This window comes from Boleophthalmus pectinirostris, unplaced genomic scaffold (assembly GCF_026225935.1).
Source record: "Boleophthalmus pectinirostris isolate CB_2022bp ecotype Guang Dong unplaced genomic scaffold, ASM2622593v1 HiC_scaffold_7, whole genome shotgun sequence".
In the NCBI taxonomy this organism is placed as follows: Eukaryota; Metazoa; Chordata; class Actinopteri; order Gobiiformes; family Gobiidae; genus Boleophthalmus; species Boleophthalmus pectinirostris.
In genome coordinates this window covers 18,982,087-18,996,296 of record NW_026571473.1, presented here as the reverse complement: position 1 = coordinate 18,996,296, position 14,210 = coordinate 18,982,087, and the positions used below count along the sequence as shown (strand labels likewise).

At 37.5% G+C, this 14,210-nt stretch overlaps 2 protein-coding genes across 2 annotated transcripts in view; one reads left to right on the top strand and one right to left on the bottom strand.

The window, feature by feature from the left end:
• LOC129412077 (LIM/homeobox protein Lhx8-like) overlaps positions 1-5,870 on the top strand; it is a 121,888-nt gene extending 116,018 nt beyond the window's left edge. The window contains 1 exon segment of the mRNA XM_055165041.1: positions 5,859-5,870. The gene's annotated coding sequence lies outside the window, so the exon portion shown is untranslated.
• ghrhrl (growth hormone releasing hormone receptor, like) lies at positions 1,739-13,792 on the bottom strand. Its single transcript, XM_020933234.2, has 13 exons — positions 13,739-13,792; positions 7,606-7,711; positions 7,331-7,438; positions 6,980-7,071; positions 5,989-6,092; positions 5,018-5,150; positions 4,749-4,902; positions 4,468-4,528; positions 4,319-4,388; positions 3,961-4,052; positions 2,415-2,544; positions 1,971-2,012; positions 1,739-1,840 (listed from the first exon to the last, which is right to left on the bottom strand). Exons 1-13 carry the CDS (start codon positions 13,790-13,792, stop codon positions 1,739-1,741), a joined length of 1,248 nt encoding a protein of 415 aa, XP_020788893.1.
• Between the last annotated feature and the right edge of the window lie 418 nt (positions 13,793-14,210).

Sequence of the window (14,210 nt, the reverse complement as noted above, 5' to 3'; positions counted from 1 at the left end):
CCGGCTCTTTTGGCTCGGCTCACTAAAAGCAGCTGGTTCTTTTGGCTCCCAAGTGGCTCTTCAGATTGTTTTGTTGCAAGCAGGACTGAATCAGGACTGAACCAGGTCTAAACCAGGACTGAAAAAGGACTAAACCGGGACTTATTTATTTTATGCTAAACTACAGTCAAATATGCTCGTTTTTTTGTTTGTTTTTTGTTTTGTTTGTTTTTTAATCCTACATACACGCAAATTTCTCAAAGTTTCGTTTTTAGCCGCTGCCGCTGTCAAACCACGAATCACGTGGCGTGAAGAGAAAAAAAGTGAGAGAAAGAGAAAACACGGCTCCCAATAAGGATCAGGCTCCCATCGTTCCCTTCAAAGAGCCGGTTCTAAGAGTCATTTCGTTCGCGACGGACCCATAACTAGTAAAGGAAGTAGCGCTATTAGCCTTTAGCCGTAAATACGTGCGCGCCGCGGTAATTAATTATATGCGCAAATGTCATAATTCACACGTCTGTTTACAGCGCAGTGCAGGTCCAGTAGCAAATATACGGCCAATATAGTCACTTTAGAACAGACCAATAGAAAACAGTCTGTTTATGTGCGGGAGCTACAGCAGCTAACCCATAACAAATGACAAAAACTAGCTTCAGAGTCGACATATTTCCAACACTCACCGCTCATACAGGCTCCTCCTCACATCACAAATCTGCACTAATAAATGTCCTTTTAATCCAGACTCAAACCAATTGTCCGTAAAAAGAATATATTCTCAGTGTTTGGATCTGTGTCTGCAGGTGTAAACAAACACACGTGAGTGACGCGACTCTGTGGTGTGTTCAGGGACAGTACGGACACACACAGACAAATGACTCCGTAGATAAATACTGATGTGGAGCCACATATTAGGACATTTATCTGTCTGTAAATTGGATTAAATCAACAGAATGTAGAGAGTCTAAGCTTTATAACGAGGTATAACATGCCCACATGAAATATCGGCCCCTATCAGCAAGCATATCGGCCGATAGCCGATATGCCTAAAGTTGCCCATATCAGCCGATAATATCGGCCAACCGATATATCGGTCGGGCTCTAATTTACAATATACATTTTATTACTATTTAATAGATATTAAATAATTCTATTGTAACAGTAATATTTCAAATGCTACATCAGTCTAAACAGTGTGCCAAAAAACAGAGACAAATGAGACAAATAACATATTTATAACAATTATGCAGGTGTGCATTGATAGTTAACTCCACTGTAACTTCACCTCCCACTCCCCTCGCCTTTTGCAAGTCAAGTCTTCATGTTGTACTGTGTTTCAGTATGTGCTTATGTCACGGAAGTGTTTTTTTTTGTCCTGGTCCCACATTAGAATCAACTCCTTGGTCTTAGAGTTGTTTCTTTTTTTTTCTCCTCCACCTCTTCTCATGTTATGCTGCATTGTTTTTTTCTTAAAGATGAAAGACCTGACTTTGCCCTTCTGGTGATCAATAAAGTATCTGTCTATCTCTCTATCTCTCTATCTATCTGTCTTAAACTTGACTTGAATTTTCTACAGTTGTCAAATGGTCCAAATAACTAATAATACAGTAAAAATACAGCTATCAATAGCTTCTATGCAGCAATGCACTTTTTGACTATGTAGAGATATAAAAGCTCTACATATTGTAATTTTACCATGTGAAAGAAGAAGCACAGGGTGATGAAATAAACATGTTACAGGACTTACTGACAGCCTGAGGTCCTAAAAAGGTGTGTCCATTTGGCTGCACTTGGCTGCAGGGGACACCACACCATAGCTTCTCTCGTGCCACCGCAGCCACTGCATGTGCATCTCCTTTTGAACCTGTCAGACACAACAGCTCACTATAAAAACATTCTCCTTGGCTTGACCATGTCAACATTTGACATTGGCTTTTATTAATTCAATTAACTAGAAACAATTAAGGTGATGGGGAATGAAGTTTTGTACTGACCTCTTGATTGAGAAAACAGTAGAGAATTGCTACAAGGAGACCCTGCAACAAAGAAAGAATTAATAATTTATTCAGAAGTCATCAAACCATACATTCAGTCATGTTGGTAGATCCTGTTTTTTTTATTTTTATTTAATCTTTATTCATCCAGATAAAATGTTTGAGAACCAATTCTCATTTACAAACATGAGCATGCCAATAGGCACAGGAAAAAACATACATACACACAGCTATACACATCAGAGACAAGAAACACAATGCACTGAGCATTGAACATTCAATAAAAAAAGGGGGACAACAAGTCTTAGTGTTAATAAGAACAAGTGTCACTAACAATCTGTAGAAGTAAACATAAGGACACTGTTTACTATGAAAGTATTTAGTGTTATTTTATTATATTATTACATTATGCTTTCTAAATGTAGCCTGTATTTGCAGCAGTACCTGAAAGGATCCTAGACAGAGCTCAATACAGAAACGCAGATTGACACTGAAGTAGTCGGGCAGGAAGTTGAAGAACATGTAGTGAGTCCCAAACAATGGGAGGAGAAGAAGAGTGGACTTGGTCAAACGCCTGTACCCAAAATAAGACAAGAAAGAGACAAGGCACTTTCATTGTAAGTAGGGATGGGCATTCGATGAAATTTTCTTAATCGATCGTCGAGAGAATTAACCATCGATTATCGATTGATCATTAACGTTTTTATATTAAAATGATCATCATTATTATTACTAGCTGCACTCCTAATCTGCATAAATAAATTCAACTTTTACGACAAATAAACCGTAACCACTCTAGAGCCACATCAGCCCGTTTATTATAATGTGTTTAATTCAGTTTTCCGCAACTCTCACAGAAACGAAACTTAAAACCGCATCGCTAATTTGCATAAACTCAGCGAAGATAAAACTACAGCTCTTGTGCGTTGATGCCGTCAATTTCTGTCGGATTAAAAGACATGAGTCAGTGGAATACAGGTTAGTGTGACCATATTTGCGTTTGTCAAAACCAGGACACCGTACGGCGACTGGGAGGTGGTTCCTCGTCATCGACATTGCGCGACTCTCACCTGGTAAAGCTTTTTCCCACTGGACACCGAAACATATGTGCTGCTTTGTACACTGTGCACATGGACTCACACTTGTCCCGACCGGAAAGTGTGGAATTTCTTGTACAAGTCTTCTTTAAATACGCATATGCACTTCGGTACGTTGCAGGCTGACCGACTGTTTGTGTTTGCTCGCTCCTTCTGAGTGCAGAGAGCTACATGTACGGACCCCTGTTTGGTCACGCTACGCACAGCAACCTACACTCGGTTTGTCGATAAAAATATACGTAATCGATGAAATTCTTAATGATCAATTATCGATTAATCGACTAATCATGCCCATCCCTAATTGTAAGCAAACACACCAACTTATTTATGATTGTATACAATCATTAATTTGACATGCATCTTGAATGATGAAGAAGATGCATAAACTATATTCAAATCATTTAAATATAAGAGCAGAGGTTTTGAGTGAGGTTACCTTTTCTATGCAGTATAATTAATTCAAGTAGCACTACCTATAATCTCATTAAGCAGAGCGTTCTTGTACACATTTACTCTGACAAGACCTGGATTAACATATTTATCAAATATTCATCATAGATTGAAATATAGTGTTACATAAGGTTGTTTGGATGTTTTAAGTTATATTTAGTAGAGTTAGCGAATATTTGATTTGCAAACTGAGAGAAATAAAACTGTAATTTGTAACATTTGCTCTCCTTTAAACAAGCAGGTGTTAACTGTAATTGGATAATTCCAGACAGCATTTTCAAATACAGGCATACTAAACAGGACACAGCCATTATGTTTTTGTACTAGTGCGTAAAGACATGACCATGCATTATTACTATTGTGTGTTGCATATTTAAAACCTCTCATTAGCATGTTGTGTACGTGCATAGTACGTGCCTGACCCTTGTCCTCGAAAGGATTACCTGTACTGTGAGGAGTTGTTGAACTGGATCAGACGAGGATTGAGTTTCTGATTTAGGATCCTGATGATGTTCATGAAGAGCATAAAATTAACCTGTTGTAAACAACGAAATGTTAATATCTCCATGAGTGTGACTGGTCTAAAACAAAACATAATCACCATTGCTAGCTCATGCTAATAATAAAGGCGGTGAGCACTGAAGTGTGAAATTAGCACAGGCATTAGGGCAGTGTCAAACACACATGTGTTTTTATATTGGAAATCAATATAAAAACACATTTAAATGATCAACGGTAAAAATACAAATCTGCTTAACAAGGTGTAATCTTGTTTAATAAAAATTTATTGAGTCTATTCACCGCAATGGACACAACAATAGGCCCCTTGATGATCCACCAAAACTGTGATTCCTCATTGATGTCCCAGCATCTGTTTCACACACACCATACAAAAAAGATGATTACTTTAGAATAAAATGACATGATAGCATGTCTTGATTAATACAAACTCTGTGTCCTCGAAATACATGCGAGATCCAATCCACAGAGAAATAAAGATGAAGGGAACTCCTGAACAAAGGCATAGAAAACATTGGTCACTTAAAACAAATGACACATTTTATTACATGCAGTGCATGTTCTGACAGCATTGGATGAAAATGTTTGAAAAGATTGAGTATTTGAAAAAATCTTGTGTATTTTAATGTATGATATGTTATAGGAATTTATAGAAACAAATATGTTTTAATGTGTCTGTAGTTATTTTCTCTTACATACAGATACTGCTCACCCCATCCCAACAAGCTGAAGCCCCACATACAGCAGCAGCTATGGTAAAGCGAGGAGAGCAACAGGGAATTGAGGTAGAGTGCCTCCACCAGGAGCCAGAAGAAATTGGCCATTACACAGTAATGGCAGAAAATGACAGAAGCCTTACAGGCAAACTAAACAAAAGAAGGGAGAAAAAAATAAGGAATTAGAGTTAGTACAAGAAAAGAGCTGTGCCAAGCTAAAGGTAATCAGCAATTAAATAATAAGAACAGGACTGTTTCATCTTACTGTGGAGAGGGTACAGTGGTTGGTGTCCTCACTGGAGAACAAAGTAGCATCTTTTATAAATACAGAAGCAGCCTTTAGGATAAATGTGATGAACAGCTGGATGTGAATGTAGTTTCTGGCACAATGCAGCTTCCTGTGAAGAAGTCGAGTAGTTTAAACCCACTTTTGTAAAATATTAATGACAGTAAACATTCCCTTATCTGTAAGTTTATCCAAAAGACTTAATAATGCAATCATCTAAACACACGAGAAGGCCTAGTATTAATTAAGAGTCTCTCAGCTCCAGAGCTGGATCAGGAGGTCAAAGGACTCTTGACATTCTGTCACCTGCTAAATGAGGCAGCAAGGTTTGATTCTCACTCAGCATCCATAATGAAGTACACATAAACACTATTGTTTAACAAAGGGCTGTTTTACGTACTCTCACAGCAAATTATATGCCTCCAAATAAAGGAATGTTTTCAGACTGATTTCTTCAGTGTTTCATGACACTGCCTTATTTTGTCAAATAGCTGTTAATGCAACATTAACTAAGATTTTAGGCAGAACATCATGTTTTGTTTTTTCAAGAGACATCCTCTACCCATAGATTAATCACTGACTGACATCATTGCGTAATATAAAAAATGCAATACACCTAAAAGGTCAATTTAGTAAACAAAAGCATGTTTAAATGAGTTGTGACTTTCTGTTATAAACAAAGTGCTTTAGAGTAGCATATGGGACTGCATACTGAGCAGAAAGTATAATATTGAGTGGATGTGTGGGGTCTACTAGTGTGCCAAACATAAAACACTTGAAACACAGAGAAATCAGGATAACACACATTGTGTTCCTTTAATCACTGGCCTCCTCTGACATTTATTACAAAGGTTGTTAACTGAGTGTACTGGAATTTGCGTTATCATCTTCTTCTGGTAAATTAAGCCTGATTTGAATAATGGCCATCTGTAAGCATAATATATACGAACCTGAACAGCATCAGAATAAGCACAGCCACAACAAGCACGGCCAGAGATACACTGTAGCCAATGGTGTAGATGATCTTCACAGTGGCAAAATATGACTGCTCGGTCTGAAAGCACATCAAAAAGGTATTTGCTTAAAAGGTTGTTCGAATCAAATATCAAAGCTGTGTGACATGCTAGGGCAGTTGAATATAATATGCCAAAATGACAGAATAGCTTTAACTTTTAAGGCGACCACAAAAGAAGACTGAAAAAGAAGTTTATATTTTCACTGTAATTGATACACTACTGTAATAAATACTCATTCTAAAATGAAAACCTACTCAAGTACAACATTAATTTCCAATGTTTATTTTCCTGGAAATCCAAAAGGATATCTCTATATAATATAGCTCTATATGACAATCAAAAGAAAAGGGTGCGGCAATGCATAAAACACTGTTTCAACGATAATTATGAACAAAAAATTACTTGGTATGATAGTGCTCCATTTTCTCTGTGTGAAACACAATATTGTGCCAATTACCTGATGGGCCTGTTGGCTGCTTTGCATTCAGAGGGAGCTCGTTTATGGTAAAATAGCTTGATGTTCCAGTGAATTTTGAACTGCGGATATTATTTTTCTTTGTGAAATGAATACAACTTTAAGGGTTATTTGAGGGCTCTTTCTATGCTCCCATGGGTATCAGTGAACAAAAATTTGTAAAGTTGCCATAGCAATAAGAATGGTTTGAATAGTCAAAAATCCTCAAAATGTCGCCTATAAACAGGGAGCTGACTATCATCAAGAGACATTGTAAACAATATAAATACTGCCATTAGCTTAGCAACCCATTAATTAGTTGTCATTAATCTATATGTTCATTAATCTGTATTTTTTTATTATTCATTATGGTCATTAGTTACTCCAGCCCCACTTACCACCAAAGTGTGTGAACAGCTTCTAGTATTATGTCGCTTGTGAAAGTGTTTCCTGACTTTCTCCTGGGCTCACCTCTAGGAGGTCATCCTCCACGGTGCAGGCGATGTGGTACGGTGGGAATGGCTTGGACCACCCTCCACTGGTGCAGTTACGGCCAACCGACCCTGAGGTAACAAGTTAAACATTGGACTATCTACTAAAACAAGCAAAGAATAATGAAATTTCAGTGCCCTGTGAAACTATAGCATGCCAGTTGTGTGGAGGCCAGCTCATTACAAATCCACCAACACAGAAATCAGGGGCAGACTGCACTCTCGAAAAACAAATTGAAATCCCAACTTTATATTGCACAAATCTATTTGTGTTAATCCTTTCTTTTACGTGATGACCCCTCTTTATTTGAATTTAGTTTTAGTTTGCCACCTGTGATATTTTTGAAGAGTGAGAAGACAGCAGGACAGGCCCTGTAGATGGTTTCCCCGGTGACTGCATTAGGCCAGCAGACAACAGCATCCCACATGGGTACACACCCTTTGAAAGAAATTATTCAAATGCGTGTCAAGACATGGTAAATAGACAACATACTCATCTTCTTTATATTGGTTTTATTTTGACATTTTTGTGTGAGGCTAAAAGTGCAGCAGTAAAATTGAATACACCATGGTGTAAATAGGAAGCCCAGTGGCTGGAAATCATACCGTTATTGCTTTTGTTGGTGTGTTCTGCGACGTACTGAAGGCAGTGCTGCTCATCTCTCGCAAGCTGAAAAATGTATTCACACTCCGGGTGAAGGGTGGACAAAGCCTAGACATGGAGACAGAGTCTTTTCAACATCACTGTAGCAGCGCTGAAAGAGTGGTACTATGAAATCCATATGTTCTAATGGACTAAAGACACATTTCATTGACACCAGAGAGCTTTATTCAACATTGTCATTCATCAAGTTTCTCTCATATAAAGTCGTTCAGCCCAGATATTGATGTGGGTTTGCTATAAAGGACACAAACCATTGCACAGGCCTTAAATAACTATTCCACCACTTCAATGAGCTGTCCAGCAGAGACTGAAAATACAGAGCAGATTTCCATTTAACTTTGGCTTGACATTTAAGTCAGAGTAATTCAAATCAATCTTCCATCAAAAGTGACTGAGTTATTGTAAATACAGGCAGAGTGAATAGTGATTCACTGAGACTGAGCGTGCATCTAAGATCCAAGGATGCAAAATATTAAATGCCGTGAACAAATACAGCAGACCAATGTTAAGGTTGACAGTCAGCGCACAACACTGGTGTGGATATTTTTGTTCCACAGAAACAGCACTGTCCTCAGGGGCTTCAGGTGACAGAAATGCCAGCAGCTTAAAAAGCAGGCTGGATTCACAATGCCACAAACCTTTTCCTCAACAGAAATAAAACAATCTGTAAAAGTCTAAATCTTGACTTCTGCCATAGTTAATCCTGTCCCTACAAGCTCATTTTCAGCTTTAAGGAGTGTATTAGATGTCAGGGCAGACGTCAGCATCAGTCCCCCTGAGCCGTGCACGGGTGACTGAGCATGGTGAGTCTTCATTATACATGTCTAAACTAATTATATTGTGAGTACATCAGGAGTAGGGCTGTAGTCCTTTAATCATTTAGTCAAACTGGTCAGTGGTGTCTTAGTCAACCAAATTTCTATTAGCTGACATTGTTTTATTAAGATTATAATTTTCCTTCTCTGTATACATAGTTGTTTCGTTTAGTTTTTAGTCATCTACAGACCAAATCAGAAGTCTGTGTATAGCCTGTAATGTTACTAGCATTAGTTATAGATTATAACATTAAGGAATAAAGTATAAATTACTTATTATAATGGGGTCCAATAATATGATTTATATTTAAAAAGGCTTTTCTGTCGTTTCATCTGTGCTCACAGGTTTGGATAGAATAAGGATTGAACCTGAATGATTTTTGAATTAACTGCAATAACAGATCTTTCCTTTGAGCTTTTCAAGGTCAGGGTCACCACAGAAAAACCTCCAAGGGGGCAATGATTCACTGGTTAGTCTGACTAAGCAAATTTAAATGCACTTTGCACATCGGTCTCATTCACAAAATAATTTCAAAATCAGACTGAATGATTTTGGAAAAACATCTAATTTCTCATAAGCATCATGGTTACAATTCAGTTTACGATTTCTGTTTTGTTAGTAGTATTCTGTTCATAGTGAGATCTGGTTTTAAACAAGTCTAGGAGTATTACCATTTGGGACGTGAGTGAAATATGGACTGCTAAACTAATACAAGATTGCATTTTGCCTGCATCCCATGCATTTTTGAAAATATTTGTAAAGGCCTAAACAACAGGGTTAGCTGTTTTTTTGTTTTGTTTTGTTTTTTACATAATAAGACCATAATTAACCTGTTGTTTGCTACGAGAATGATGTTAGCTAAATAATATCAGTCCTTGTGATTAGCTAATTGAGACTATTACAATTTCAGTTTGATTGCAATATATCTTACAGGTCTAGCTCAAATCTTAATAGCTGCACATAATTCTTTTATTTCCTAATAGAGCTAGCGTTGGGTAATGGGCACCTATCTTTATGTTAGTTCGCACTTTACTTTAATTGGCTAAATCCTTCTGTCAATCACTGGAGCATGATGAAAGTGTTCCAGTATGAAAGTCAGCCTGTGCCTGTGTTTGAGCATGGAGCTGCATTAAACAGAACACACTGAATCACATTGTAATATTTATCTCAGTATATCGCAGTATGGATAACATCTCTGAGAGACTTGAAGCTTTACAAAGGGTGGTGTGTAGACCTTGAGACAATGAGACAGTCAGAGCTGATGTGAAAAGAGTGCAGCTGGCTCGACCCAAAACCAAAACATGATGGGGCTGATCTTGCCCCCAATCTTAGCACTTGGAGTTAAGGAGGGGGCGTGTCCAGGTCGGGCTGTACTTCACTGCTGGAGGCTGGAGTGGGAACAGTACAAGCGTATATGGTGACGGCATCTGAACCAGGGTCTGTTGTATCCAGTGCCCCCTGGCTGCAGGATCTAGAGGCTGCTTCTCTATATTTTGGGGTCGACTCCAATTCCCTCTCCTCCCCGGTTGCTAGTTTTGTCGATTATGTCTGTACTGTGTTTTTGTTGTATGCGCTGATGTAGCAGAGGGGTTTCTCTTTTCTTTATGTACTGGTTTCAGATAGTTAGTGTCCCAGATTCCAGGCAGTTAGTATAAGTTTCCAGATTCCAGATAGTTAGTTGTAAAAAAAAAAGAAAAAAAAGATAATTACATCACAGATAGTAATCTCAAGACCAAACTGTTTAGGGGGGATAGGCAATCTATTGTCATCGGGTCATGATTATATTATACTGCATTGAGATGATGAATGGTAATGAAAAAGATCAGAAATTGAGAAGAACGCCAACAAGTAAAAAGACAATGGTGCTATTATTACAATATATATTGTCCTGGATATAGCAAGCTACTTTGATCTTATTTCAAAGACCTAAGAAGAAGCAGTGACAACATAACGGCAGAAATTAATGAAAAGTAACTTGAGGAACTGGAATCCTATGGGACAATGACACTCTCTAAGGATCGCACTGTACTGAGCGGTGTTCATTAGCCCCAGGTTAAGGCTACATTGTGTAATAGTAAAACACTGAAAAAATATATGACAGAGAATCAGCGTGTGTGTGCTAAAGCTTCCAAACAGAAATCCACCTGGAACGGTTCTGTGAAATGTTGGAGCATCCCTGTGCATTGATTTTCTTTATTATCATAATGTTTGTTGTTGCATGTAGCCTGAGTGAAGACAAACGTAAGGAGAGTTAGAAAGTATAAAAATAGCAGGCAACAAAAATGAAGAAATTATTTACTAAAGGATCATGTTGTAAAACAAAGCGCATTTAAATGGCATGTGTAGAATTTGAAGTGAATAACATTATAGATTCCTGACAATCCATTAATTGCTTTGCCTTCATTATTAGTATACCCTTGTCAATAGAGAATAGCATATTAGAAATAGCAACCAAATAAACCTAATTATTGTGGATGAGGTTATAAAACTCTCCCATATGTTGAAGATGCAAAATAATGTGAGAATGGATACCAACAATTAGGGATGTCAAGATCATTCAATTAATCAATGATTGTGATCATGCACTGGAGGTGGGAGTAAAAGAGTGTTTTTTCCAACTTTCAAGATTTTTTTGTTTGTTGTAAGTGTACAAATGGTAGAGAAATGTTTTCTTATTTAAATTTAAGTTTTTTGTAATGTTACATTGACTACACTGAAAAATTAACAAATTCTCTATTGTTTGGTGTCAAGTGTTCATGAATCATCACAATAACCAAATGCTAAAATCTGATACAGCAACATCCCTCCCAACCAACTATCGGGCAAAACAGCTGCCTCTCTGTGTGCTGTCCTCTTGTTCATTACGATACTGTGTTCACTGCCATTGTTCATTACCAGATTAAAAATTTAAATAGTTTATCTGATTGAAGTACATATCTACACCTGTCACAATAATTACTGCTAGTATATTGATTTATCACTCAATATAAGGGAGATGGATCTATAAATTTTGGGGGTTAGTCTTTATCGTGGGTTCATTTTTTTAGTACTAGCGGTGAACTTTTAGTTATTTTTCTTGTTTTCTCCAAATAGACATGAGCTTTAGGGTTGAATAAATAACTTCAATAATTCATTATAGATACAAACTAACTACTAAAGTGTTTCATTACACTATTTATTTATTGTATATTGCACCATATTGTGCATTTGGAATATTTTTGGGGGGATAATTCTACTTTAAGGTTATTGTGTCAGTGGCATAAGTCAGTTTCAGTATTGTCATTTATCAGCTATATATTTTTAAGCAATCGTACTTCAAAATTTGTTATTGTGATAGGCCTACCCATGTCTTCCTGTTTAACACTTGACAGATTTGAAAATATCCTAGTTTATAAACAAATTCTGATATCGACAACTGACGACAGTGACTGGAGAGGTAGTTTTGGAGATTTTAGCTTTACTCAAACTCACGCAAAGCAATAAAGTAGCCTCCTTTTCTGCCTGTAACAACTCAACTTGCATAATAGTCCTTCTTATAAGTGCCACAAAGAAAAATGAGTGTTGTCCTCTTTCACCTGCCAGACAACACAACATAAAAGCAGTCATTTTAGTGCATATGTATGTGTATGTATTCTAGAGCAGCTTAACTCAATTATGCATTCAGTGTCTGGTTAAGCATCAGGTGAGGTAAACCTGAATGTTCACAGAGCGAGCATACCGTGCTTGTGCATTTCAGCTTGTATTATGTGGCATAAACTCCCACACAGGAAAGGGCAAAACCAAAAATATCAAAATATAGCATTTCAGGTGAGTGTACTATGAGCCGTGAAACTAAATGCAATGCCAAAGGGCTCTCTGGACTTGTGCAGTGTGCTGTAAAAATACTCTCTGAGAGGTGAAACCCATTATCCACTAACTAGCACCCAAAAAGGCTCTCACTTTGCAGATGTTGCTTACTATTTTCACAAGCAGACGACACCCCCTGTACCCATCTAGTCTGCACCATTGTGAAACTGAATATACATCCTTGCTCAATCTAAGGCTTTGATAATTTTCTATATACATGTTTAGAGAATAGCTATAAAAAAGAAATATGGAGATGCAAAATACTTGGACATGATTTCTTTCAAGGCAATATGTGGATGTATGATTCCTGTGGTTGGAAGATATAAGCTATGGTAGAAGCTGTTGACATTTTATTTTTGTGAAGCTCATTTTTCTATGCCTCACCTGTTTGCACTTCACAGAGCTGAGAAATAAATAGCCTAGTATAGAGATGATTTGCACTCATCCTCAATGTTTACCGTTCACACACTATTCATTATAATATGGATTTACATTTTTGGTGTAAATTTTTCTCAAAGCTATATTTGTAGAAAATATAATGTTAAGTAATTGGCCCAAACTATCTAACTATGTATCTTTCCCACCTGCTTGGCTCCATGGAAAAGTTACCTTTACTTGAAACGTTTACAGCATTAAATGTACCTAGCTCCATGTAGGCAAGCATCTGACACCACCATAGGTCAATTTACCAGTCTGTGGAGGGGCAAGCACACTCACAATAAAATGCGTATTTATCAAGGTATTTTTGAGCAATAAAAACACATGTAATTGTATAAATGCAGATATGTATAATGCCATTCTGTAGAACATTCCAGGCTACAGGGACAGCTGTACGTCCATGTAAGTCCATCCAAGCAGGTGGAGGACCGCCCCCTTGAAAAGTTACATAGTGCACCTTGAAAAATAAACAAGTAAGCATATTTTATTGGCAATCTGCAGAAGTAACTCACAATTAGGCGAAATTAGGCTATTCCAGCTGGACTCACTTCCTTTGTTGACACAAGCTGCTTGTCATTCAATCCAGATTGTCACAGCCAAATTATGAGATGCAAAATCATGCTCTCTGGGGCAAATTTTGGATAGTCCTAATTATCACATTGCTTCTAGTATTGTACTGTGACATTTCAGCGATGGTGAAAATCTTTTATTTTTCCCCCTTTTAAAATGATGCTTTTCTTGTCCTGTTGACTGCAAATGGAACACGTCTTCAGCTCAATCAAACTCGAGCCAAACCAAGCCCACAGAAAATTAAGCGCATAAAAATAAAACAATTTTGTGATTTTTGCCATGTCTTAAACTTCCATACTCCGCAACAGAAATTATTCAGCCAAAACTGAAGTTCCACACAATGCTTCTAATAGGCTAATTAAGAACGACATGCATAAAATTATCATAATTGGACCCTGTACTTACAGATAGTGGAAGAATAAAAATGACGAAGATGCATGTGGTCCGGAGAAAGAGCATGGTGCGGTTCTGTGGGTTTTTCCCGCCACACTGAAGCGTGAATGAGACGAGAGCGCGCGCGGAGCTCGGAGCACCACAGAGTGTCGGGCTGCCTCCGCGCTCTGAGCCTCCCACAGCACAGCGCCTTCACCATGGAACAGGTGATTGTAAATGCGAGGAGCAAACTGGAGGATTTCAGGGATACAAAACAAGAATTTCCTGATTGAGGTGGTTTTCAATTGAAGTAAAAACCGTTTAAAGAGAGGGAATGGGGGCGACCAGATCAGGTGAACGCTGTTTAAACGACACGCACACACACACACACATTTATATATATATATACATACATACATATATATATATATATATATATATATATATATATATATATATATATATATATATATATATATATATATATATATATATATATATATAT